At 40.5% G+C, this 27,295-nt stretch overlaps 1 protein-coding gene and 1 long non-coding RNA gene across 2 annotated transcripts in view; one reads left to right on the top strand and one right to left on the bottom strand.

Moving 5' to 3' along the window:
• The window catches only part of LOC141765594 (uncharacterized), a 371,017-nt gene that overhangs the window by 55,501 nt on the left and 288,221 nt on the right, over positions 1 to 27,295 (bottom strand). The gene's annotated exons all lie outside the window — the stretch shown is intronic.
• Positions 1 to 27,295, top strand: part of znrf1 (zinc and ring finger 1) — a 70,045-nt gene that overhangs the window by 34,707 nt on the left and 8,043 nt on the right. The window contains exon 2 of the mRNA XM_074631676.1: positions 9,653 to 9,748. Within this exon, the coding sequence (XP_074487777.1) occupies positions 9,653 to 9,748 (96 nt within the window). The remainder of the gene's footprint in view (positions 1 to 9,652; positions 9,749 to 27,295) is intronic.

Raw genomic sequence — 27,295 nt, forward strand, 5'->3', positions numbered from 1 at the left:
TCTGATAAGTACATAAAAAGTAAACTGAAAGCATACCCTCTTATTTTAGGTTTAAAAGACGTATACTAATAGCACACTAGAATAAACTTATTTTTGTTATAAGGGCAAAAACGTCCCAGACCTGTCCTGGAGATTAGATCGATATCAATCTTCTCACCTGACTTTGCAAACACAAACTGTAAAAGCAAATATACAGTAGCTATCAACCTGGCTGCAGCACAGGCAAGAAAAGCACCAATCTGTGCAAACATTTATACCCAATATAGTTTATCTGTTGCTCCACTTCCTGCTGAGTATCTCTGTTGGTCTTGGAAGTCTTCATCAGTGGTTATTTGGGAGCTGCGTCAGGGTCTCAGGCTGGGCCGGGCTGCCGAGGGTTGATGAAATATGCATTGGCCAGAGATTGAGTTGAGTGACCTCGCCTGAGAAGTGTGTGTGCATGTGTGTGTGTGTGTGTGTGTGTGTGTGTGTGTGTGTTGTCTATGCAGGGGTTGACAAGAATAAGTCTCCATGGGACCATTTAATAGCACTTCAGCTCAGAGTGTGTGACGGCTCCATCTATTCAGCTTCTCTTGCTGCTGTTATTGTAGTCATGCGAGGTGTGAGTGTGTGTGTTGCCTGTGTGTTCTCAGGGTGTTCCTCCCACAGACAGGTAGATTGGCGAACAGATTGCGTGAAGGTTTGAATTGGAGCTTCTGTGCAGTGTCTACCAACCTGGCATTAGAATGCGTCTCCGCATGTGTCTCCAGTGACCGCTTGTGATCGGATCTCACTTCCCCCGCTTTATATGCAAATAAACACGTAATAAACACATGGATAATACAGCAGACGTTGCATTACAGGAATGTCTGTAGTAATATCCTACATATTTCCATCCATCTATTATCTGTAACCGCTTACCCTATTCAGGAGCCGATCCCAGCTGACATTGGGTGAAGGCGGGGTACACCCTGGATAGGTCTCCAGACTATCACAGGGCTGACACAGAGAGACAGACAACCACTCACACTCACATTCACACCTACGGGACATTTAGAGTCAACAATGAACCTAATCTGCATGTCTTTGGGAGGAAGCCGGAGAACCCGGAGTAAACCCACGCTAACACGGGGAGAACATGTTAACTCCACACAGAAGGGCCCCTCTTGCTGTGAGGCGGCAGTGCTAACCACGGCACCACCGTGCCGCCCAGGTACATTTTATTAACATAAAAATATGAGGTTATTGTCTACCGGCGGTCCCCGCGAGGACCTCTGTGCCGCCGACACTTCAGACCCTCACAGCAGCTGATATGGATAGCTTTTTATGGGCTCAGATTCCATTCTCTACTGTTTCTGTATTGAACTGTGTGGGCTAACAGGTTTTCTCTGGCTCAACAATCCTCAGAACTTGTTTGCATTTATTTATCCTATAGTGTATTATATAATAACCACTTACATGCATTTATTATCAGTGCCTCTCTTTCCCTTTGACACTTCAGTGGAGAGCTAAATGCTTGTGTTGAAAACAGCATCGATGCTTATTATTTTTCTCTTCTCTCTGTTTATGTAAAGGTGCGTATTATTTTTTATCAACATTGTGATTGATATAAAAATGATGACATGATGAAGGATCATTGGTAATTAGTGCATCGCTGTGTTTTACGTTACTTTTGCTATAATTGTCTGTTTCTGTTGTTATCATTTGAATTCAGTTCAGTTAAACTTATTTTTATATTGCGTCCAAATCATAACAGAAGTTATCGAGGAATAGATATACTGTAGTTAATATCTTTATGAGTATTTCTCAACTCTTTAGTGATGAGTGAAGGGACCTTTTCATTTTCACTAAAGCTTGTTGTAGTGTAGTGTGACATTCCCCATCTGACAGACAAGTTTTCAAGGATCCATCTGCTGTTAGAAAAATCCAAGAACAACGATATATAAGACAATGTTCTGCCAAAATAAATGTTCCATTTTTTTATTCTTCAAGTAGTGTTATTTGTGCTCATCATCTCCTTTTAGTGGCTGTAGACAATGAGGAACTACTGTGTGAAATAAAATACGTGTGTCTAAATGATCATCTATTGGTAAAAAACATTAAATGTCATGATTCTTCTGGGTGGTATTCCAGTCTAGTCTTCACACTTCATGCACACATTTGTTTTGCTACAGTTGCATGAAAAATCATGTGTAGTTAAATGTGACCAATTGGGCCTGGCTGCTGATCATGTGGTGGTCGGCCCTGACAGAAATCAGGATTTTCGTGAGACGCCATCATGCCAGTGATGAGCCAACTACAAGAAAATCCGAACTGAAAGCCTAACAACTGATTTAGCATTTGAGTCATTATTCTGCTTTGATCCCCACCGCTCGCTGAATGTTAATTATTGTATCACAGCATAGCGCTGCTTTTTCTGTGCAACTTTGATTCACTGATGTTTTTCATCACTAAAACATCACAGAGGGCTGACAGAAAACAGGATAACACAACATTCAGTTTAGTTCAAGTGTGTGCTCTCAATGCTGAAAAGGAAATGTATGCAGCACCTGCAGCTACTACAAAAGACAAATGGAAATGAGCAATTTTTTTTATTTCTGCATTTTAAAATTTGGATTATTGTTTTTTAAATTTTTTTTTTAAATTGGACTTCTTATCTAAAGTACCAGTACCAGTATCAATACTAAATAAATAGGGTGTGGTGGGTAACTATATTATTTTCTAAAAATGAACATATTATTAATATACATACTACATACATAATACATTAGGTTGCATCTATTCATAAATCCATTACTAATTGTGTTTGTAAAGTCCTTCCTAAGTTCGTTGTAACTATCTGTGTGTTGTCTAAATTTTGATCTAACGGCCACACAGGAAATGTCAGCAGCGTGTGGCGGCTGGGGAACCGGTTTGTTTTTTATTTCGGCGTCCTTGTTAACAGGTTAGAGCAGCCACGCAGCCCGCGTGAGCAGCGCGGCTCAGCTGCGTCTCTTCTAGAGATTCAAGGTCTTGCCTATTTTTACGCTAGCTGCGCGCGGTTCACAGCAACAACAGACAGTGGAAATGATCTTTTGACTGTATATTGACATCATACCAGCAACATTACTACAGCTTCAATGTCTAGATATCTGTAGAATAGGTCACAGACATGAAAAAAAGTAAAGATTTATTTTTAACTTTTTAATACTTCCTGCTTCCGTTTCAAAATAAAAGCCCTCAAAAGTTTTTTTCTGTGGACATAATTCCTTCATTTGTTAACACAAGCCTTTTATTCTGAAAGATGTGCAGGACAGTGTTGTAGAAAATGCAGTGACTTGGAGAGCTCCATGAATGAATATAGTACGGGGTTTTATTTGTGGATTACTACTCTTATTTACAAATTACCGCACGTTTCTTAACCTTTCTCTGTCTAAAATAAATATAATTGACATTTATAATAAAATGAAATGGCCATTATGAAAGGCAAACTCTATGTAGAAAGAAAGGGCTGACAGCAGCAGCAGACATTCTGCTGGTGAGGACACTACATGCCTGAGAGACGCAGCAGTTCAGCAAGGGAGCCGCCACGTTGACGTCCCTCGTCTGTCCCGGCCATAACAGGGTCAGTGCCAGATTCTTTGGATTTATTAAAATTAACATCTTAACATATTTGTTAGTGTCTTTCCTGATTAACGTAGATGTACGTTGTGGATTTAGATTTGTGAAAGTACAATACAACTAGAGAGCATCTTGTGATGCGATCAAACCAGCCGCAAAGCCCTAATGGCCCCTTCCGGCACCCGTGCTTGGATCATGACCATCTTCGAACTCAACATTCATTTTGATCACAACAGGTTTTGTCTGCATACATGTTTGCGATGCTATCGCGGTGACAAAATAAGAATATCCCATGATGTGATTGTGACTGTCAAAGGTTCTCTGTCTGTTCACCTGATTTAACCCTGTTATTTGGAAACTAACAGGACCACCTAAGAGGTGTAGACAAGCATAGATGGAGTAGAATAAGTGGAGCTTTAATGTCCTCCAGTGACAATTTGGTTTAAAGACAGCAGTCAAACAAATAATAAAAAATATTTAATATAATTGTATACATGTATTACAAATATAGCAATGAATACAAAACGCACAACCAAAAGTACACAGGTTAATGCCAACATCAATATTGTCATTGTCACTCATCATCATCAGGCAAGAAGAAGCCAACTATCGATTGATGGAAAAGACAATAGAACTTTTAGGTTTAACAGCATATTTTAGTAAAATAAGACAAAGAATTGAATAATATAATGTCATTTTGTTTGTCAAAGTAGCCATTCCATCCACCGGCCTTTAAAAATATGTTTTTAAACTGCATGAGGTAAGATTAAAAAAAAGAAGATTTTATTAGCCTAAATGACAAAGAGCAGCACAAAAACAGAAACATTAAAATGATCCAGAGAAAGCTGGACTCGCAGTCTCCTCTGTCATTTGGTATAAAGCGTCCCCGTGGCTGCTGATCATAAAAGTGCTGCGGTCGGTCTGCTGACGTCACCTACACTCCACAGTGATGACAGTCAAGAAAAATATTTGAGAGGAAATGTGCCAATTTGACATAAACCAAATGTGCACGGTGTTGTAGGGTGCAGGATTACTGGCACAAGTTGCTCAAATACACACACACATCCACACTCACACACACACACTCTCACATAGGCACCACTATAATTAATTTATGATCCAGTCCTTTGATTTATTTTTGTCCCTATCTGACCTTATGCGCACCTTGAATATGAAAAGTCCTCAAGGATTTGTGGTGGTGCTTGGCTGAGTCGCTGGCAAATGTGCACACACACACGCACGCACACACACACCTCCCTGACTGCACAGCTAGAGTCCTGCTGGACCATGTATCATAACCCTTCATTTCTCCTCAAATGCCTGAACTCTCTCACCTTCCTTCTGCACCTCTTTTTCACTCATTTCCTCCATCGCTCTCTCTCTCTCTCTCTCTGCTCATCCCTATGGACCATCTGAAAATAGCAGCCGAGGGAAAAGTGGGTCAGGTGCCATGTGGAGGAGGGGGGGGGGGTTGGCGGGGGGGGGTTGGCGGGGGGGTACTGTGTATAGTGAATTTGCCTCTGTGTGTGTGTGTGTGTGTGTGTGTGTGTGTGTGTGTGTAATGTAACAAATTATCAAAACACTGTACCTCAGATTTTGAAGCATTTTTTTATTTCTTAGACAAACAGCTGATTGTGTTTGCAGACAGACATTTTCAGATTGCCACATATGTAATACCCTACAATTTTCCCTCTTCTCATGAAAATAATCACTAAAAACAACAGACAAATAACAAACACCCACTAGTATGTTAATTCTTTAGTCTACATAATGTCAAAAATGTCACAATTTCACAAATCAATCAATCAAACTTTATTTATATAGCACCTTTCAAACAAGTCAAATGCAATTCAAAGTACTGGACAGACGATTGACAAAAATATAGAGTGTAAAAAATGGATTTAGAGACTAATGCACACCAAAGCAACCAATATAAAAGTTAATTGAATTAGAAAGCAATAAGAGATGGGTATTTAAGATAATAAAAGATAAATAAAATACAAGGAAATAAATATAAATAAATAAAAATGATAAAACTACACAAAATAAGCAGATTGTACAAAAAATTGAATAAAAAAAGATAATAATGATCAGCAATAAAATGTTGATTAAATAAAATTGAATAAATTAAAATAAAATAAATAATATTAAAATAAAATAAAAGGCTAAGGTTACACCTTCAAATTGCTTGTTTTGTCTAAAACCCAAAGATGTCCAACTTGCACTGATATAAAACAGAGATAAGCAGCAAGTCCTCACCCTGGAGAAGCTGGAAGCCAGAGAATGAAACTGATTTTTTAGAAATGTCTCTCGATTATTTTTTTTCTGTCATTGGCTAATTTATTAAATGTCTAATCATTTCAGCAATAATATTTTGTACTTTTCATTACAGAAGAAAAATAATTAGAGTGCCCTGGGGTATTGAAAAAATGCCAATGGAAACCGCACATCTGCTTAGATGTCTGTTAAAGCCTGAAAACAGAGCCATGAGGAGGTGCAGAAGTCTAGTTTTCTCTCAGAACACTTGAATTACAATATGCTGAAAGGTTATTATGGTATTTTTGCCCAATGATGCCAAAAATATACTGCCTACTGAAGCTTTTAAAGAGTTACAGAGGTCAGGCTATTATGAAGTTACTGTACTATATGTCAGAACCACACACTCCTGTCAGGCTACTCATACACAGTCTGTATCTGGACAGTGAGAAGTCAATGTCTTGTAAAATTCTAGGCTAATCCCAAATAACTGGAGAACTCCACCTATTGTACACATAAAGGCCTGTTTACTAGTCGTGCTGTAACTCAGTTGTATCATGTCTTCAGTGACTCTGGAGAGAGCTTTCTGAAGTCTAAGATAAATAACCTGTGATGATGTCATTAGGGCTCCAATACAGTGGTTACCAAACTGGGGGTCAGAAAAGGAGGGTCTCAAATGAATGTGAGGGGTTAGAAGATGATTAGAAATACAAAAGCAAACAAACACAACACACAATAATGTTATTTTTTTTGAAGACTTTCACTTTTGTCTTGTGAATAAATCTTTGAAATAAAACAGTCTCAGATGAAATCATGTCCAATAAAAGACATGTTGAGCTATTGGAACTGTAAGAGCCAGGGATTTTTGGAGCTTTAGCCCTTATTATGGACTCTTTTGCACAGATTTGGACTTTTTTTATTAATCTGTCTCATGAGTGCTCCCCAACTAAATCTCTAGAATACCCCTTTAAGTTCAAGTACATTTCTTTAAATAGCAATTTATTGAAAACAAGCGTCAAAGGACAAGAAAAAAGAGAAGGAGACAGTAACAGAGAGAAACAAAACAAATGAATAGACATATTCTGTAGATCTAATACTGTCAGGAGTACCTAGCACCACCAACCCGACAACTGCAAAGTGTGCAAGGGACAACTCCCAAAAACATCCCCACCGAAAAAAAAAACTCTCTCAAAAGGGAAAAAACTGTTCTCAAAGAAAACCCCAATGGAAACCCCCCTGGCAATGCTGCTGGTTAGAGATTTACATACAGTATACAGTATGTATATTTATAAATCGTCACAGATGATGCTATACTCATAGTTGCCTCCCCTAAATTCTTTAATCAGTGAAAACCAAAGGGTTGTGATATAAGACACTTACACGTACGAGGGCATCAGTGGATCAGGGTTTAAAAACTAAATACATTTTTTGAGAGCTTGTTGGTACCATAAGTACCATAAGTAAGTACAGTAAACATACAGTAAGCTCGGTAAGCTTTGCTAATCGGGGGGCATAAAAGCCTCAACTCCAAAACCTGCTATCCCAATCTGAGTGATCCTGGACCTCTGCTTAGAGTCGAGGATTGCCGTGTTTTGATCACAAGTCTGCGTTACCACAGAGCCGTCGGGTCTGTTTTCAGCTGTTTGCAAACTCGGCTCATGTGGCCTTAGTGGTTAATGTAATTATCTGTTAAACTAATATAGTTAGGCCTAATGGGTCCCATCCAAACAGCACAGGAGGGGGCTATGAGACGGATCCAACATTCAAAAACAACCCAGTGTGTGAAAATGCGTGAGAGAGGAGAAAGGTGGACGGACTTAATATGTTGTTTGTCTAGAATGACACATAGAAGTGTTTTCTGTTCTGACGCCACTATCGGCAGGAGGACATCATTTCTTTGTGCCTTCCGAAACGTGATGAAACATGTCATGTGACAACGCTATGGTTAAGGTTTAGTTAGTTTTAGGCACAAAAACAACTCAGTAAGATCGAGTAACAACATAATGAAAATACAACATAGACAATCCATATGACAAAAAATAATACATTTAATGTGAACATATGTGAGAAGGTGGATCCAGGACGATGTCAAGCAGCTTCCAGGCGTCGCCAAACCGGTAGAGCCAGAGCAACACGACCTCCTCTCCACGCCAACCAGATAGAGCCAGAGCAACACGACCTCCTCTCCACGCCAGATAGGTAGGGCCAGAGCAACATGACCTCCTCTCCACGCCAAACAGATAGAGCCAGAGCAACACGACCTCCTCTCACGCCAGATAGATAGAGCCAGGACAACACAACCTCCTCTCAATGCCAGATAGAGCCCGAGCAACACAACCTCCTCTCCACGTCAAGATAGATAGAGCCAGAAATAAAACAAGTCGCCATAACTGAGGTGGCGTCTCCCTACGTTACACGAATGCAAGCTGTCCTAAGAAATGTACAGTTTTTCTACTTTTGACACTGATGTCTAGGAGTTGGGGAAGAACCTGTGCAGTTCTCAGCTGCTCCAACAGTAGTGACAAACTTGGTACCCTAGCTAGCTAACGTTAGTGGTAGTTCTTGGTGTTTAACTGGTGACCGGCCGAATGCATCGTGGTTGCTCGTAGTGACGGCAGCTGTTGAAAACACAAACTGAACATGTAGGTGACCTCGTAAAAGCCTTTTGATTTTACTTTAATCAATTTTAAATACATACCCATCTGTGTTTTGTTATCTACGCCAACCATTTGAGTAAATTACTCCGAGCAACCACAGACGCATTCGCCTTTAAGTCACCAGATGGCGGAACACACAAAGCGGTCGCCGGATTCGTCTATAGGATAGCATATATATAACTGCTGTATAAATTGACATGTAGAAGGCACTGTCACAAAGTAGCTGTAAAAAGCTAAATGCAAACACACACAGGTCTACAAGCACCACACACACACACACACACCAGATTGAAGGGCAATGTTTTCCATTCAAAAGTAGTTCCTTGTTACAGTGGCTTGTTTCATTTATGTTGTATCGCCCGTGTTCATCTCCAATCATCGCGCCGACCTTTAGATCCTGCTTCACTTAACGTTTGCTTGTATAAAGTGCAGCAGCTAGAATCTTTACTGGTTCAATAGCTTTTTTTCAGAATAATGGAAAAATGATTTAATGCCTCAATCCACATTTCAGTAGTTTTCTTTAGAGTTTTATTTCCATTTTATTTTCTTTGTATCTGTGAGGGCCAGGGCCTGTTTGGGTGGAGCTGCTTTTAAAGTAACAATGAAGAAATGTAAAACATCACTAGCATTAAATAGCTTTGCATTTCAACATTTGACATGACTTTGCTGGAGACACAAAGAGGGGACTGCTTCGTCCAGGCTGCTGCTCTGTGTGCTTTATATCACAGCATTCACACCGAGTCTGTCATGGTTTGTCATTAGATGGGGTCCAGGGGGCCCTGAAGAAAAACAGCAACACTTAAGTGGCCTGCTGATAGGTCATTTATCATCAGGGCTCCTAGACTTTAGATCATCACCTTAGAAGATAAATGTGTATCTACATAGGGAGCAGGGTCCTCCTCATTGAGCTGGCCAGCATGTTTTGACAGTATAGCCCAGAACGGACGAACCAAACACTGTGTTCAATTTTCCTGCTTGGGCCGGAGACGATAACGTTACTCGCTCCAGAGCGTCACTCCACTCAGCCTCTGGGAAACAAGACAACAGGAAGTTGTATAGTATTACGCTAGTATTACGCTTGGCACGCGGGAGAGGTTTATAATGAAAATTGAAAATTATACTTTTTTTTTCACTCATCTCTCCTCTGCTGTTCTTCCTAGGGTTCAAGTGTCCTGTCTGCTCCAAGTCTGTGGCGTCCAATGAAATGGAAGTTCACTTCATCATGTGTCTAAGCAAGCCCCGCCTCTCCTACAATGGTAAGGAATGTCTTTTATATATATATATATACTATGATTATGAATGAGGGGAAATGAGGAAAATCATTAAGATTTGTAGAATGAGTTTACACAACCTGACATATTCAGTCATGCACTCCTGAATAAACAAAGCACAGTGACTCAAGCAGTGACAGATGTAGCATTAACCATCATATTCTCGGGGTGCTTTTACCCCTAACCTGTTTGGTATGAACCACCAGATGTGGTTGGTTGATTTCAACTGGTGTGGAAATTGTCAGTCAAACTGTGGTGCCGACAAACAACCAGACCGAGAACTCCTGAACAGTGGTCTTGTTTCAATCTAGACAAATAATTTTGATAATCAATTCTTGCCTCTGCTGCTGCACTCTATGACAATAGCGGAGATGAATAAACATAAGGCTCAGTCACACAGTGGAGTGCTGCATGACTTGCTGTCAGTCTACAGCTCCTGGTTTGGTTATAATACAGTAAGTCAGTGTGAACCTAGATGGTAACTAGAATGGCACTCGGAGAGCGCAGACCTCTGCCAAGGTGCGAGTACGATGCCCCCCCCCCTCTCCATTCAGCTTGCTTGCGCCATCATCCATTTTTGTTTATGTTGAGATCAGCTGTGCGTAGCAGAGCATCGGAAAACACTTCATTCAAACTGGACAGAAACAAAATAAAACTCACCTAAAGCGCCGTCGTTACTCTTTCCAACAATCACCAAGTGTGCTTTGGTCGAACTCAACTGTAATTTCACAGAGTTTAATGTGAAAAAATGCAGAATCTACAGTTGCCCCCCCCTCCCTCCACCCCCTGCTCTCTCTCTGTCTCTCTCTCTCTGCTGGCAGAAGGAAAGAGGCAGGGTGACACGTCATGAACGCGTCATCAGTTACATTGTGCATGTGTTATAGCCTTTGGTGTTAATACTCAGGCTGAGCGGCAGTTATTAAAAAAATGTCCTGAAGCCGGATCACGATCCGGATCTCAACCAAAATGTAATGGGTGGTGCATTGTGAGACACCCCACCCCTCCAAACAATTTCAGTCAAATCCTCTTCTTTTGGAGTAATCCTGCTAACAGACAAACAAACAAACAAACCAACAAACCAACAAACCAACACCGGTGAAAACGTAAAGTCCTTCCTAGGCCTTTGGCCTTGGCGGAGTAAATAATATTTCATTCCAAAACAGAACAAAACTACAACAGTGGAAACAACCTTAAAGGTGAGATATCATGCCCATTTTCAGGTTCATACTTGTATTCTGGGTTTCTACTAGTTCTCATTCTGTCTGTCTGAATATACCTGTATTTACCCTCTGTCTGAAACGCTCCATTTTAGCGCCTGTCTCTTTAACACCCCCTCCAGAAAAAGCCCAGTCTGCTCTGATTGGCTTGCGAGAAAAATATGGTGCACCTTTGCAAAAGTAGTTCTCAAGCTGTGGGCGATATATTCTAATGAGCCTGCATGTGACATAGGAAGGGGAGCCACATCTGAATGGCTTGTTGAATCACATGTTTTCTGGTCTAGACAGCCCACAAAATAACTGACTAGGTCATCTTATTTCAGTTTTTGGGTTGGTAGACACTCCAGATACCCAGATGTATTTGCACAAGCACTGAGAAAGTGAGTTTTTCATGACATGTTTTCAAAACAATTTTGTCACATTTTCTTATCAATAAATATCCATTTTGCTACTTTATAGAGAGACGAAATTCAGCTCTACTTCAATAATTGCTCTTGATTGCAATAAGTGCTTGAAATTCTAATGCGTTACAAACTGCCTTACGCTTCCTCATGCAGCTTCATTTTTCCATTCTTCATGTTGCTGTTTTCTTTGCTTATCTTACCCTTCATTTCATTCTGAATCGTGTGCATGTTAACAGCACTTTTGATGTCTTTAATTATCTGGTTATAAAATATGAGTACTTTGTCATTTTAACAAGAGAAAACAAAAAATGTGTTCATTAGAATTCAACAACAGCTCCCATGAGTAGCTATTGTGCGCTATCAAAACCTTAATAGATCTACAGTTCTTGAATGCTAATTAAAAAATTTTTTAATTTATTTATTTGAACATGGTTTAAATGATGTGTTCAACAATGTATTGTCTAACTTCAGAACTAATGGTGTGACAAAGATAGCGTTATATTGATGATTATTGTGTTTTTATCACTTATTAATTACATTTTCCAATGGAGCACTCCACATAAATATAGTGTATATTGTTTAAAGGGCGGGTCCATCTGCATTGTTTTCCGTTTTTTCAAATGGAAACGCCCACTCAGTTGTTGCAAAAAGCAGTAATGTAGGTTACCAAAGTGAGCTAATCGAAGCTAATCAATAAGATTATGAATTATGTGAAGTTGAGTCAAAGTTAGCTGTGGGTTTGTATGTATACTACCGCGTTCTGCGAGGTAAAATTACTGCCTTTGTGAATGGAGTCTGGTGGCTTTGAAGAGAGCGATATAACGGCTTCAGTTCCCCGTCGGAAAGGGCTGTCTGACGGCGAGGTAAAGCGGCTGTGGACGGCATCTGCAGAAAAACATATTTTAGCCACCTAAAAAAATCGATATCTGTTTAAGTGTACGCTATATGTAGAATATTTTCACCGCTTAACCTCGCCATCAGACAGCCCTTTCTGACGGGGGACTGAAACCGTTATTTAGCAGTCTTCAAAGCCACCAGACCAGAGTCCATTCACAAAAACATCATTTTACCCTGCAGAACACAGGAGTTGCTGGTCTACCGCTGCATTGATCAGTTAGTTTGTTTGTGTTATTGTGTGACTTTCGGATACAATACTAATGTGGCGTCCACAATACAGTACTACAGTACTACAGTACATCTAAGTCTTTAATACAAATGATAAAATAATCCTCTGACAAACAAGAAATAATAAGTTCTATATTACTGATTTGTAGGAACAAATAAAATTGCTGGATTGATATCAGCAGTGACAGACATCACGGCTGAATGCTACCTTAAGGAAATCAAACTGCTAGTTTTACCAAAAAAAAAAAACAATTAGTGCAAATACAGAGACAATCAACACAAGGACCTCAACTGCTCTAGATTTCAGGCCGGGAGGAGGAGAAGGACAAATAAAAGAATGATCCAGCAGCAGATTTGAATGCATGAATAGTGCAAGGAGGGTTTCCAGGTGTCTTCTTAACACTGCTGCACAGTTCACTTTAAGCAAATCATTGCATATTGCATAAGAATGTATGGCACTAGCATCTCTCTGACCTTTCACATTTTATTCAATATATAATTTGACAAATTAATCAGATGGGATGACTGCCAACAAAGAAAGAAAGTCAACAACTTTAATATGCTGTCACTTCTGATTTTTTCAGGTTCATACTTATATTTTGAGTTTCTACTCAAACATGTTTACATACTTTAATGTTTAAAAAAACCTTATTTTCCTCATGCTGTCTGCTTGAATATACCTGAATTACCTTCTGTCTGAAACGCTCCGTTTTAGTACATTTCAATGGCATTGTAACAGAATTGCGTTGCTAGGCAACAGCTTGGGTCCATGTTTACTTCCTGTCAGCTGATGTCATTCACATACACTGCAACAGGAAATAAACTGGGACACATTTAGAATGTTTATGTTTAAAACTGTGAAATGGTGTAAATATTGTAGATTTGTGACATCACAAATGGACAGAAATCCTGACGGCTTGTTTCAAAAGCACAGTTTCTGAATATAGGCTGTTTGTATTTCTCTGTGAATTAAGCCTTTTGATACTTTCACAGTATTTATATAGAACTTAAACCTGCTTTATAATATAAAAGCAATGAAAATATCACATTTTACAATATGGGGCCTTTAACACATTTCTTTTACTTGTCAAAAGTCTGAGTTCAGATGCTTGCGGTATCGTTTTAGAACATAAACTAGCATATTTAAATAGTGTGTCTTCATAGAAAAATAAACAAAAACGTTGACTATCAATAACCTTGAAGATCAATGCTGAGCTCGATCTCTCTGGGTTTCCACGTGATGTAGAAAGAAGCCGTGGTGCGTAAACAGTGTAGGCCTGTGGGAGCCGGGCATGTCAGGCTCTTTTATTTTGCTTTATTGATCGTCTGTGTAGAGCTGCTCTGTGTTATTCTGTTAGCTCATCCCTCACTGTCTCTCCGCGCTGCCCCTCTCTCCTTTCTCCCTGTTATTCAACCACCAACTCACTGACTGGATTTCGTGACCACTAATCTATTACTCCTTATTGTATTTCATGTTTCGGGGGGGAATGATACCTGCTATCAATTGTAGTGAATCCTAAAGGAATACATGCACACTTTTGTGAATTTTCCCATTGGTCAACCAACTAATGATTGATGAGATGCCAAAATCATCCAAGTGTCCCTGGTGGATCACTGGCTACATGTGCTCCATGCTAATGCTAACAGCACTAGCATCATACAAGACTTTTTGATACAGCATGTACATTAACACATGTAAAGAGAATCTGCAATATATGTATCATGATACAGGGGTTATGATTCAATATATTGCAATATATTGTGATAATGTAGGCAAGGTGATATATTGTGATTTTTTTAAATAACATTTTAGTTAAACTGTCATAGTATAAAAAACTCAGAATGTTCAGAAGATGTGAAAAATGGGTCCAATATTTACTTTGGTGGCTATGGGGCAAAAGAATCAGTCATAATCTGTGTTCATGTTCACTTCTCCCATTGGTGTTAATATGCTTAATAGGACATGCTGCTAGTCTCCTAAAGTGCCGCGGGGCAGTGGCGAAACCCACGTGACACAGATACGGGAAACTGACCCGTCTCCTTTCTGAAATGTCTGGTGGTGACACCAAGACATGTACAGTATGCCACCTGCATGCACGTGCACATACATGTCAGTTGTTGTGCACTTGAATAAGGTCAAACTAAACAAGGACCCACGGCAGGGCTCGTTGAGAGAATGGGCCCTCCAACAATCCCTCTAGGGATCTAGAGGCCACCTCGGAAATACGTCTGTGTGTGTATTAAAGAAGAACACACATTAGATTTAAAATGGTGCCATTTGCAATATATCGCTTCGAAAAAGTACACCCATCTCTGTCATGGCTCAGATTTAAATTTTCTGTTTTTTATGGTTAGTAGCAATCTATAAAAAACGTTTTTGCTTATTCTACACAAACTATAAAAACTATTAAAAATGATTCAATTAAATGGATGTCTCTAGTTGATCATGTGACGAAACAATATGACATATGGTAGTTTAGGTGCAAAATCTGAAAGACTAATGCTTAATGTGTTTGTCTGTGTGTGTGTGTGTGTGTGTGTGTGTGTGTGTGTGTGTGTGTGTGTGTGTGTGTGTGTGTCTGTGCTTCATAACTAGTAACTAGCGTCCGCTGGGTCTCCTCGTAATTACCTCACACCGCTGATCCACCCGTAAAAACATTGCTCCATGGGGTACCTTTAAAATTGTTTTTTTATGTGGATTGTTTTCCCTCTTCACTTGCATTGGAATTGAATTAGGAAGAGATCTCTTCACAGCCAGTATGGACAGGAGAAATGATTACATTGACCAAAACAGTGTAAGGTATCTGAGTGCTGTCCTAAGGCAAGAAATGTGGCTGTACGAAACACCCCTATAGGGCTGCATTCTGGTTAACCTTTCTTAGAGTCTAAGGCGAAGTCTTCAAATTGTTTGTTTTGTCTGACCAACAGTCCAAATCCCCGAAATATTGATCTGAAAACTGTAGAAAAGCAGTGAATCATCGTAATGGAAGAGCAGGAACCAGTGAATGTTTGGCATTTTTGCTTGCTTCAGTTTTAGTATAAAAAAAAGAAAAGATCTAAATGTCACCTTTTAAAAAGCCAAAGGGTCATATCACTAATAAGACCAGAGGTCTGTACTATGAAGCGAGTTCAACATACCCAGGTTATCTCCTCGTTATCTGGCTTAACTAACCCTAACAACCGAGATCCCGCTAAGTGGTCCTACGACGCTGGTTATCAACTCGGGAAATCAACCCAGGGTTTTTCTATCTCACTATGAGAGTGTGTTCACATGAACGGGGCGGTGTTTGCAGCATATGACCAATCACAAACATGGACAAGTCTACAGATTTGCAGACAGACAGGCAGAGCCGCACATTTTACAAAGGAAGAGCAAACTATATTAGACAAATACGGAGAAGTTAAACACTTAATCCAGACTAAAAGTAACACAGTTGAAGCTGCCAAATGCAGGAAGGACAGCTGGCAAAAGAAAAAACTCCCGATGTGTGAATGCGTAAATTAACAGATTTATTAATTCAACGGAACACTCAAAAGTCAGATATAGTCGTCTGGATATAAATAGCTTTAAGAAATGTATTGGATGGATGGGTTACACCTCATTATGCCCATTAATAAATATAAGGCGTGTGTGACAGTTTCAACCTTCTTTCAGCTGTGTCCCCGTCTCCGGCGGTGTGAAAAAGACTCAAGAGCAAGTAAAAAAATAAATATAAAAACATAATTCAAAGTGGTAAACACCAAGAGAATAAATCCAGCTGTCCTTCCTGCATTTGTCAGTTTAAACTGTATTGTTTTTAAGTCTGGATTATGACTGTAACTTCTTCATATTTGTGTAATATTATCATACAATCACCGCACTGAGATCTGATTGGTCAATAGGCAGTGCTTTTATATGAGTTGATCACTTATCTGGAACATAACCTACTCCGGAGCAGGTTAGGTGTTCAGCATCAGTTACCATGGCGATTCTACCCTGGTAAGAAGTGATCCACCTTCGTAGGACTGAAAACCCTGAAGGGTTAACCCTAAACTTACCTCGCTAACCCCAAATCCTGCTTGGTAGTACAGGCCTCAGGAGGGACGATGCGAGTTGTTGACTTGCCCAAGAGGTTCTAGCATTATTTATGTTTATTGTTACTCTGAATGATACCCAAGGTTATTTATGAATGGAATACAAATGTACATAAAGAGCATAAAGAGTGAGTAAAGCTGCTGCAGACACACCGTCTACCTTCCACTCTCCTGTTTATTTCCTTGAGCAGGCTGCTGTTTACATCATGAAAAACTTACCAACCCACAAACTGTGAAATAAGACAACCCTGTCAGTTTTTTTTGTTTTTTTTGTGAGCTACCTATAGATCACAAAACATGTGATTCAACAAGCCATTCAGATGTGTCTCCCCTTCCTATGTCACATGCAGGCTCCTTAGAATATACCGCCCACAGCTTGAGAACTACCTTTGCAAAGGTGCACCAAGCCAATCAGAGCAGACTGGGCGTTTTCAGGAGGGGGACTTAAAGGTCCCATATTATAAAAAAGTGAGATTTTCATGTTTTTTTATTATAAAACAGGCTTAAGTCCTATATAAATACTGTGAAAGTATCGAAACATTCAATCCACGGGGAAATACACACAGCCCGTATTCAGAAACTCTGCATTTGAAACAAGCTGTCATGATTTCTGCCCATTCGTGATGTCACTAATATACAATATTTAGACCCTCGACACAATTTTAAACGTAAACATTCTAAATGTGTCCCAGTTTATTCCTGATTGCAGTGTACGTGAATGTCATCAGCTGACAGGAAGTACACATGGACCCAAGCTGTTGCCTAGCAACACAATTCTGTTGCAATTCTGTCAAAATGCGCTAAAACGGAGCATTTCAGACAGAGGGTAAATACAGGTATATTCAGGCTGACAGTATGAGGAAAATAAAGTTTTTTTTTTAACATTAAAGCATGTAAACATGTTCTAGTAGAAACACAAAAAAAAAGTATGAATCTGAAAATGAGCACGATATGGGACCTTTAAAGAGATAGGGGCTAAAACGGAGCATTTCAGACAGAGGGTGAGTACAGGTATATTCAGACAGACAGGATGAGAAAAATAATGTTCGTTGAACATTTAGGCGTGTAAACATGTTCTAGTTGAAACCCAAAACACAAGTATGAACCTGAAAATGAGCACGATATGTCTCCTTTAACTATGCCACACCTGGTTGCTCGGAGACACATGCTCGACAGTAGCCATGTCTGTTCATCGCCTCTAGCAACTCGTTGATTGACAACCACTTGTTTGACTCAAAACTGTGCACATGTAACGTCTGATCTGGAGCCTGAAGGTCACCTTGTAGGAGTCTGTGTTTGTGTGTGTACAATATGCATAGTGGGGGACAGTGTTGCCACACAGACTAAATCATGTAAAGTTGTTAGATGGAGGGTGAGGAGGGAAGTCATTTTACAGCTCCACGAATAGCATTCAACTAGGCCCATAAGGCCAGTGCAGTAAAAAAAAAATAATGTAAGTTTCAAGCCTGCAGCTGGATTCACACTGCGAGGGGGAGAGCAGATTGAGTGACAGAGACAGAGAGAGGAGAGTGAAACTGTCTTAAGGAAGATGGGATCCAGAGTGATGGAGTACCCTGATGGCTGATAAGGGATGAGAGAAGAGAGGGCAAAAGGAGAAAGACTCCCATAATTCCTCTCTTTTTTTTCCACGGCTCTGTCTGTCCTGTCACTCTTTATTTCCAGCAAATTACTCTCTCGTTCTCCCCTCCGTCTGTCCCTCTCTCCACTGTGAGTCAGGCTCTGCTCCCGCTGTGAAATTTCTCTCCATCTTTTGTACCCCCCTCCACCTCTCTCTCTCTCTCTCTCTCTCTCTCTGTCTCTCACGCTCTCTTGGGTTTTTGAGACCCACAAAACGGGCAGCTTATCTTGTTTCCCAGCATGCTCAGGGGTCTATTGTCAATCACCTGGGCCAACTAACTGTCGCACATCAGCATATCTCGGAGCAAGGTCATCACACGTTTACGGTACAATAGATGCAGGAATCTAATCAGACTATTAAAGCACTAACTACACTGACTTTGTAGGAGTTTAGCCCAACAAACATTTTTCTCAATATGTAAATTATTAGCTGTAAAGATTTTAAAACTTGCATGAGACGGTGAATAAATGACTTTATTTTTGTTTGGAAGAGTTTCATTATCCTCACTACGCAGCTGCCAGCGGCGCGGTTTGTATTAGCCCTTCTTTGTGTTGCGTTCAAGTTAATTCTGGACGATTTGATTAACTCAAACGTGTAAAATATCTACATTGTGAAAATCTTATCAATACGACGTGAACCAAAAGGTTATTTTCAATTGAAACGTACTATAGTAGTAGCACTATAGATGATAGCTGGCTACATTAGCTCTCTTGAGTGACGACAGTCCCGTAAATTGTGACATGAATAGTGTAATACTGTCTGGTAGCTCATCTTATAGTGACTTTAACTGTTACATCTACGAAAGGGACAGACTGATTAAAGACTCTGCACACTGATCTGTGCTCTCAGTTTGTGTTTGTTGATGAGGCACAGTGGTGGAAGAAGTAGATATTTTTACTTAAAGCTGAAGTAGGCGAGATTGCAGCAAATATGATTAAAAAAAGTTATTTTTATAAAACGGTCACTATATCCTGACAGTAGTACATGAGACAGGTAATCTGAAAAAAAATCATGTGACTCTGTGTCCTCCGGTGTCCTCCGGTGTCCTCCGGTGCCCTCCGGTGCTCCTAATGGCATCTGCAGGATTTCACATACCGGAGGAAAACAACCAGTCAGAGCTGATCTGGAGTCTGTGAAATCTTGCAGAAACCATTAGGAGCACCGGAGGACACCGGAGGACACCGGAGGACACTGAAGGACACAGGGGAACATCATTTTTTTCAGATTACCTGTCTCATGTTCTACTGTCAGGATATAGTGACCGTTTTATAAAAATAACTTCTTTTAAATCATATTTGCTCCAATTTTACCCACTGCAGCTTTAATGAGTGGTGTGTTTAAAGACTAAAATCAGCTCATTTCGAAGGTTGGAGACGCAGAGAGACTTTCCTGACATTTTCAATGCACACCAATGTAAAATATCTTCACAATATGACACTAAATGTGCCCATATTTGCAGAATGAGCAGAAACTTACAGATTGCAGCTTTAATTCTTGTATGAATCTAAATGCCGTGTCTCTGAGCTTGCCTCCTCGTCTACACTGTGCCGGTGAGGGTCATAGGTAGCACACGTGAGCTGAACACTGGATCTTTTCTGGGCTTTGACTTTACATGCTGATATTTTAATGCCTCCCCCACTAAATATAGCCCCTCGCACAGAGAGGGAGAGGGGGTCACATACACACATGGGAGTCAGAAGGGCAGTATGGAGACTCAGAAAGCAAGACCATGTGTGTGTCTGTGTGTGAGTGTGTGTGTGTGTGTGTGTGAGAGAAGAGAGAATGGCGAGGGACCTACACTTTGCCTCTTGCAGCTCAGGTCACCGGAGGACACAGAAAGAGACAATAAAGAGGGAACTGAGTGCATGTGATTCAGAGAAGCAAAGAGCCAGTCATCTAACTCATAATTGATGCGAAGGTGTTGGATGCCAAATGTCTGTTGGCAAGCCAGCAGCCGGGAGAGAGACAGCTGAAAGTCAAGAGGGAAACGGGGGCAGGTGAGGAGAGGGCTAATCACTGGAGAGACCCTGGAAAAGTGTGCACATGACTTAGGGTGTTTTCACACTTGGTCCCTTTCAGCCCTCAAAACAAACTCAGAGCAAGGAGTCAGCATATTTTGCGTATATGTGAACACTCCAAAAGGACTCAGACCCCTCTGAATAGAACCGAACTCAGACCTCCTCGGGAAGTGGTCTGAGTTCGGTTCGATTCAATTTGGAGAAACCTTTCTCACACTTCTGTGGTAAAAAATCAACAATTAATGTCTAACTGAAATGATTTATGTTCAGGACTTAACGTTAGCTCAGTATCGTGTTAGTTGGAAAGCTGTTTTGTTGTTTAGCTCAGCTGTTGTCGACCGTTAACATTACCAGATACACCAGGAATATTTTGCTGACTCATTTTGAGACTAACGCAAGTTTGGTATTGTGATTTACGTTTTACCAATGCTTATATTTTAGACTTCAGTGGACGTCAGGTATACCTGCTCAGACAACACGACCCTTTTTACTCTAATATCTGGAGGGAGATCATTCCGCTGTTTTGTTTCTGTAACTGAAAAATCAGTTTGAGTAAATGTTGTGGATCAATATTTTATATTTCCCGTCTCCCCTCGCTGATGATCCTGTTTGTCTCACTTCACTATGAGCTGTTAGAATAAATAGTTTAAACCTGCAGTGTTTTATAAAGTAAACTAACATAACATAAACAAAAAAAATCAAAGTTGTATTGTTCGATAATATTGTAATAGTGGTACGAGTTTGTTTTTTGTCCAGTGCTTTAAGAGCTGGTTTAAAGGCTAAAAGCCAGATCTAGCATTCTGCAAAATACATCGCTTTAACCGTTGCATTCTGCATACTACTGAGGAAGGCCGTATGTACTATATACTGCATACGGCGTTCCTCAGTATGTAGCAGGCGGTTTGGAATACAGCTTAAGTAATTATGACAGAAGCAAAGGAGGAAGTCAGGTGATGTCATTATAGAACAACAAACATCAGACTTTAACACGGAAGACCGCTGTTTGTTTCCTGTTTCCAACAGACAATCAATGCTGTTTTTTTAAACTTTGTCCATGACCATGATGGTCATTATTGTAACCATGACGACCCAGGTCCCCTAACCTTATCGAAGTCTTCATTTTAACTAATACCGTGATGTTTCCCTAACCTTACCAAAGTCCTTATTTGAAAATAAACCATGATGTTCCCCTAAACCTAACCAGGTCATTTTTAGTGCCTGAACCAAACCAAACACTAACACCATAGAACCATTGCGTCGTCACACCATAAAACAGTGATATGTGACAGTCATACTTGCCAACCCTCCCGATTTTCATCGCCCTCTCCCAGTTTCCTCCCGGGGTCACAATTCTCCCGTATTTCTCCCGATTTATGGCAAATTTGCACACTTTTTTTCCTTTTCGTTATCTTATCCTGTTTCTGGAACAGAACAGTGTGTATAATCCCTACTGTTTCCACCCGGATGACAATAGAGCTACAACTACAACTGTCGTTTCCCAGCGGAAGAGAGCAGTCTATGCTCGCGACACAGCGCAGTTTGAGCTTGTGTTTAAGCTGCGCTTGCCACAGCGTGCAGCGCCCAAAGTTGGGCTTTTAGACTGCTCTGTTCCGACGGGAAATGACAGTTGTCGTCTGGGTGGAAACAGTAGGCGGCAGGCTGGGGAGTCCCGCATATGAGGCGGTGCGCCGCGACCGGCTCTAGGTCGGCTTGGAAAGGCTCGGGGGGAAGGTGCTTCCTGGTGCCGTGGCCAAAGTGTCACCGAGGGCTGTCCTTAGTGCGCCCCAACCGCGTCGTGCCCCCAGGGCGAGGCTCAGCCCACGTAAAAGGCGCCAGGGGTCTGTGGCGATGTCTGCAACCCACCTGACCCGTCTAGAAACAAAGACCAAGGAGTCTAATGCACGCGAGAGTCAGAGGGTGCAAAACCCTGTGGCACAATGAAAGTGAGGGCCGGCGCGCGCCGGCTGAGGTGGGATCCCTGCACAGCGGGGTCGGGCGCACCTCCGGCCCGTCTCACCTGCACCGTCGAGGAGTTGGAGCGTGAGCGATAGGACCCGAAAGATAGTGACGTTAACGTCACGCTGCCATAAAGTGGTATCGGTGCCGTTGTATCGGAGCCGTTTTGCGAGTACAAGTATATGAGCACAGTATCGGACCCGATACCCGATACTGGTATCGGGTATCGGTGCATCCCATTAGTTTATGCCAGAGAATCACAGGCCAAGTTCCCACCAGAGGGGCGACCCCCCACTTTGATTTTGACATCCTCCCTTTTTTAAGGTCTCAAGGTTAGCAGTATGGTGACAGTTCTGCAAGGCACAGACAAATGATGTCCTGCTGATAGTAGCATCAGATCAGAAAACACTTCTACGTGTCATTCCTGAGGGCATGGACCAACAACGAGTTTTAATCTCTCCTTTAGTGTAGTACAGTATGCTGTTGTACTGCAATGACCTAGTTTCAGCTGCAGCAAAGTGGATACGGGGTACATTGCCAGCACATAAGGGGTTGAAAGCTCACTAAATGTAGCTTCAAGATTATGAAAGGCTTTATAAATTAACAATAAAATCTTATAATCAGCTAAAATTTACCGGGAGTCAGAGCAGGTTAGCTAGAACAGTGGTGATGTGCTTCTATCTGATCCAGTTAACAGCCTCGCAGCTGCATTCTGTACCGACTGTAGTCGCCGGAGAGGGTTTTGGCTGAGGCAGGACTATGATGAGTTGGGGCACTGACTCCGGATGACCTCATTTTTTAAACATTTCACAGGTGAAGGAAACAAGATTGAACAACCCTCTTCACTTGATTATAAGAGCTTGGGTCAGATGTTGACTTTAGATTTAATACACTCACAGTCAAATGCAGACTTTTTGGGAGTTGATTAATCTCCGAGTGTTTCCTGGTTGGATTTATTTGCACAGGAAATTTGGGGAAGGGGAGCAGTGGAGCTGCTGCATTGTTATCAGACAGCGTATGTAGATTCCTGCGATTTAATCCGGAGCACTCTGTCGGAGAGATGCTGTGGGTGTTTTCAGGGGGGTTGATAGAGGACGGAGGGATGTGCTACTGCGAACAATAGAATAAAGGACTGGGGTCAGAAGAGGAGAGAGATATAGAGAGAGGGAGGGAGGGAGGAGGAGAGTGGGGTTATGGGAGTTTGTTGATGAAATAAGCTGATTTGCAGTCAGAGCATATGTCTTCTGTCTCTTATTCCATCTCACAGTCTACCCCCTCTCCTCATCTGCCCCCATATTCTTTCTTTCTCTCTATCTACTGTATCTATCTATCTAGCTGAATAATCTTTTTGGACAGCATTCATATTTCATTTGACAGATAGGAGAAAATTGTCCACAATCATCCAGGCACATCCTCAAAAACTGGTTGCATTTATTTGAGTGCTGTACTTAAATTCTGTGTCTTTACTTGAGTATCACTATTTCATGAGACTTCATAGTGTAATTTATTTGACAGCTGTTGTTAGTGATAATTTAGCAGATACAGTTTTACATTCAAAACGATGTTAAAAAAAAAAACTTTTTCACAATTACATAAAATTATAACATAGTTTACTGTAAATTTTGAAATTATTGAAATATCTGTAAAAGCTTTTGGGTGGATTGTTGTACAGACATTCATGGCTTCATTGACTTTAGAGATCCCTTAACTCCATCATCAGGTCAAAACTTGCAATCGTCCAATACCTGCATAACTAACAGTATTCCCATCAACCTCACTGATTGTGTTACGGCGTGTCCGCAACGCCTGCATGAGCAGCACGCGGCGGCTGCGGAACCGATTGTTTTTCTATTACAGCGTCCGTGTTAACGGGTTAGAGCAGCCGCACAGCCCACATGAGCAGCGCAGCTCGGCTGTGTGTCAGCTTCAGCTTCTTGTACAGATTCGAGGTCTCGCCTATTTTTACCGCGAGCCGTGCGCGGTTCACGGCAACAACACACAGTGAAAGTGATCTTTTGACTGTATATTGACATCATAGCAGCAAAATTACAACAGTTTCAATGTCTGTATCTGTAGAATATGTCACGAACATGAAAAAAAGTAAAGATTTATTTTTAAATCAACACTTCCTGCTTTCATTTCAAAATAAAAGCCCGCAAGTGTTTTTTTTCTGTGGATAGAATTCCTTCATTTGTTAACACAAGGCTTTTATTCTCAAATATGTGCAGGACAGTGTTGTAGAACATGCAGTGACTTGCACGGCTCCATGAATGAATATAGTACGGGGTTTTAATTGTGGATTATTATTATTATTTTCAAATTACCACACGTTCCTTAACCTTTCTCTGTCTAAAATAAATATAAATGACATTTATAACGAAATGAAATGGCCATTATGAAAGGCAAACTCTATGTAGAAAGAAAGCGCTGACAGCAGCAGCTGCAGCAGCAGCAGAAACGCAGCTGGTCTGAACATCCGACGCGTGACTCACGCAGCACTTAAGCGAGGCAGTCGTCAGGCGGTGCTCACGCGGGCGGTGTGGACACTACGTTAGTGCTGATTAATAAATGTCAGCAAACTAACATGCTAAACTAAACTGGTGGAATAGCATGGAACCAGTGCTAGAATCTATATCTCATCATGCATGTGCATGCATTGCTCCATAGTGCTACCAGTCCACAGTGTACCTTTAATTACACCTTGGAAAGGAAGTTGTGTAGAGTAGAGTTGTGTTTTTTACTGGATTACAGCAGGTTTTTTCATTATTTTTTTGTGCATGGATGTCATTTTGTGGCAACTTTTCTTTTCATTGTATATGACCTCATATGAAAGATCAAAGGTGACTTTATATTGTCTACTACATTGTACAGCATTGACTTTTCTCAGTAAGCGTTGTGTTTTGTACTGTTTTTACTGTTGAAATGGGAATCTAAAAAGCTCAGTGTGAGACACCACAGCATTCAGCTAGATAAAACTGACATTCTGGAATAATACAGTAAGCAGTCAGTGTCAACAAAAAGTAGAACAAAACACAGATTTGTGTATACTGTAAGAAACATTTCCAGGGTTGACTGTCAAGGTGAAAAAAAACTCTTAAACATTTTAACCGGTCCGGCTCACACGATGACAAAGCAACTTTTCATTTCGGTGCTGTCGGCCAACTTACTGACACAATAACGAGGTTTTGAAGCATGAATGAAGTGTTTTGGGTGAGTTACTACTTTTTGCAAACATGAAATAGAGTTGTGATGTCCCATCAAACTGTTGATGAGCCAAAGCGATTGAGAAAAACCTTAGGAAATGGTTTAACATTCAAATTACAGGGTTGTGACCTTTCTCCCTTATTATTTTATCTTATATAGATGATTGTCATTGTAAATTGTAATTGTGTTATTATCTCTTCTCAGTGAGATTAATCACATGGACCCATACTGCTGTAGATTCCTTTTAGTTTTAAATGCAACCGAATCTACAAAAATGATATTTTCATGACATTTCTCACGCAAGTCCTCAAAAAGGTAGGGGAGAGCGGGGTTGGTTGGGACGGGGGGACAGCTAGGACAGTATTAATTATAGTTCCCACCTTGTTACAGATCAACAAAAAGCCAGCAGAAACTCTTTTTTTGCCAAATTCCGAAAATATAATAATTTTACGAAAGTTTTATTTTTCTCAAAGAAATGTGAACAAGTGATATTGTAAATATAAGGAGTTCGAATTTAGACGACATTTTTTTTTTTTTTAGATTTAAATTATATCTTAAGCCCAGAACAAGGTTGATAAATTGTTAGCAGACACCTGTACTGTATGTGTTCAGGGATCAAATTATTTTCATTACCATTCAAGTAGTCTGCGAGTAATGGAAGGTTATTTGGTGTTGATACAAAAGTGTCCGAACCGACCCTGCTCGCCCTGACATATGATTATCAATGACCCCCCACACATGTTCTTTATGAATCTTTCAAGCTAATGCCATCAGGAATTTGTTTGAGATCATCTGCATGTACTTTGGTTTCATTCCAGAAGCCATAAGGCTTTTCACTGTAAACAGCCTCGATAAAAGTGATGGTCACTTCAGTCTGTGTATAAACTGATAAAATGGGCCTCTCGGACACTGTTGATCAGGATTGAATTGGCAAGTGCCATCAACTTTTTTATGTTTTCTTTCTGTAAATCATATATTCTCGTATTTTGTATTTTTGTTCCATATATTGTTATCATGTGTGTGAATGAATTGTTGTGCTTTTATGTGGTTTTACGTTTGCAAACCGGCTTGTGTCAGATATGCGTCATGAGTCAAAGAGAAGAGTAATGATGAGCAGGTAAAGCTTCAGCTTCAGAAGCTGGACTTCCTGCTTCTGCTTTACCAACCAGCCAATATCAAAGTGGAGCAGCAGCCAGGCTGCACAGTCTGTGTAGCTGTGCCCCACAGTGACACATATGAAATAACATGTTGTACTATATTATCTGCTCTATTTCAGGTGCAGAGTTCAAAGCTTTATTTGTTGCATACAGTACATTTATTCACATGTGTGATGACATCATGCACATATATACACATATGCATAAAGTGTGTGCTTTCTTGCTAATTTTTCTTTCCATACTGTTGATAAATGTGGCCTATTATATGTGCGCTCTTTGCTGATGCTTTATCCCTTCTGCCGTCTAGTATGACAAATTCCACAAGGTGTTCTGTGACGTTGACCAATAATAGGAAGGCAGAGCGCTCTACGACTGTAAACATGAGAAAGTGCTCTTAACCACTGAATATATGAAATACATATTACTCCATGATAATCCATGATTTCCTCTTTACTGTCAGTACAAAGAGTTAATAAGAGCTCCATTGTGAGGACGGAGAATCTTGTGCAACAGTGTATTTAATAAGATATTCATTATTAATCATATTATATAGAAGTCTATGAGAAAATGAACCTAAACATTGTAAACATGAGTTTATGGTCTCAATCGCTAGTTTCAAGTCTTCTACAATACAGCATGATGTTCATTTAGTGAATGATGGTCCCATTTAAAGTCAAATAGACCATAAAGCAGGGGATGCTTTTTTTTCTTTTCTTTTTTCCTCTTTTCTTTTGCCCG

This window comes from Sebastes fasciatus, chromosome 4 (assembly GCF_043250625.1).
Source record: "Sebastes fasciatus isolate fSebFas1 chromosome 4, fSebFas1.pri, whole genome shotgun sequence".
In the NCBI taxonomy this organism is placed as follows: domain Eukaryota; kingdom Metazoa; phylum Chordata; class Actinopteri; order Perciformes; family Sebastidae; genus Sebastes; species Sebastes fasciatus.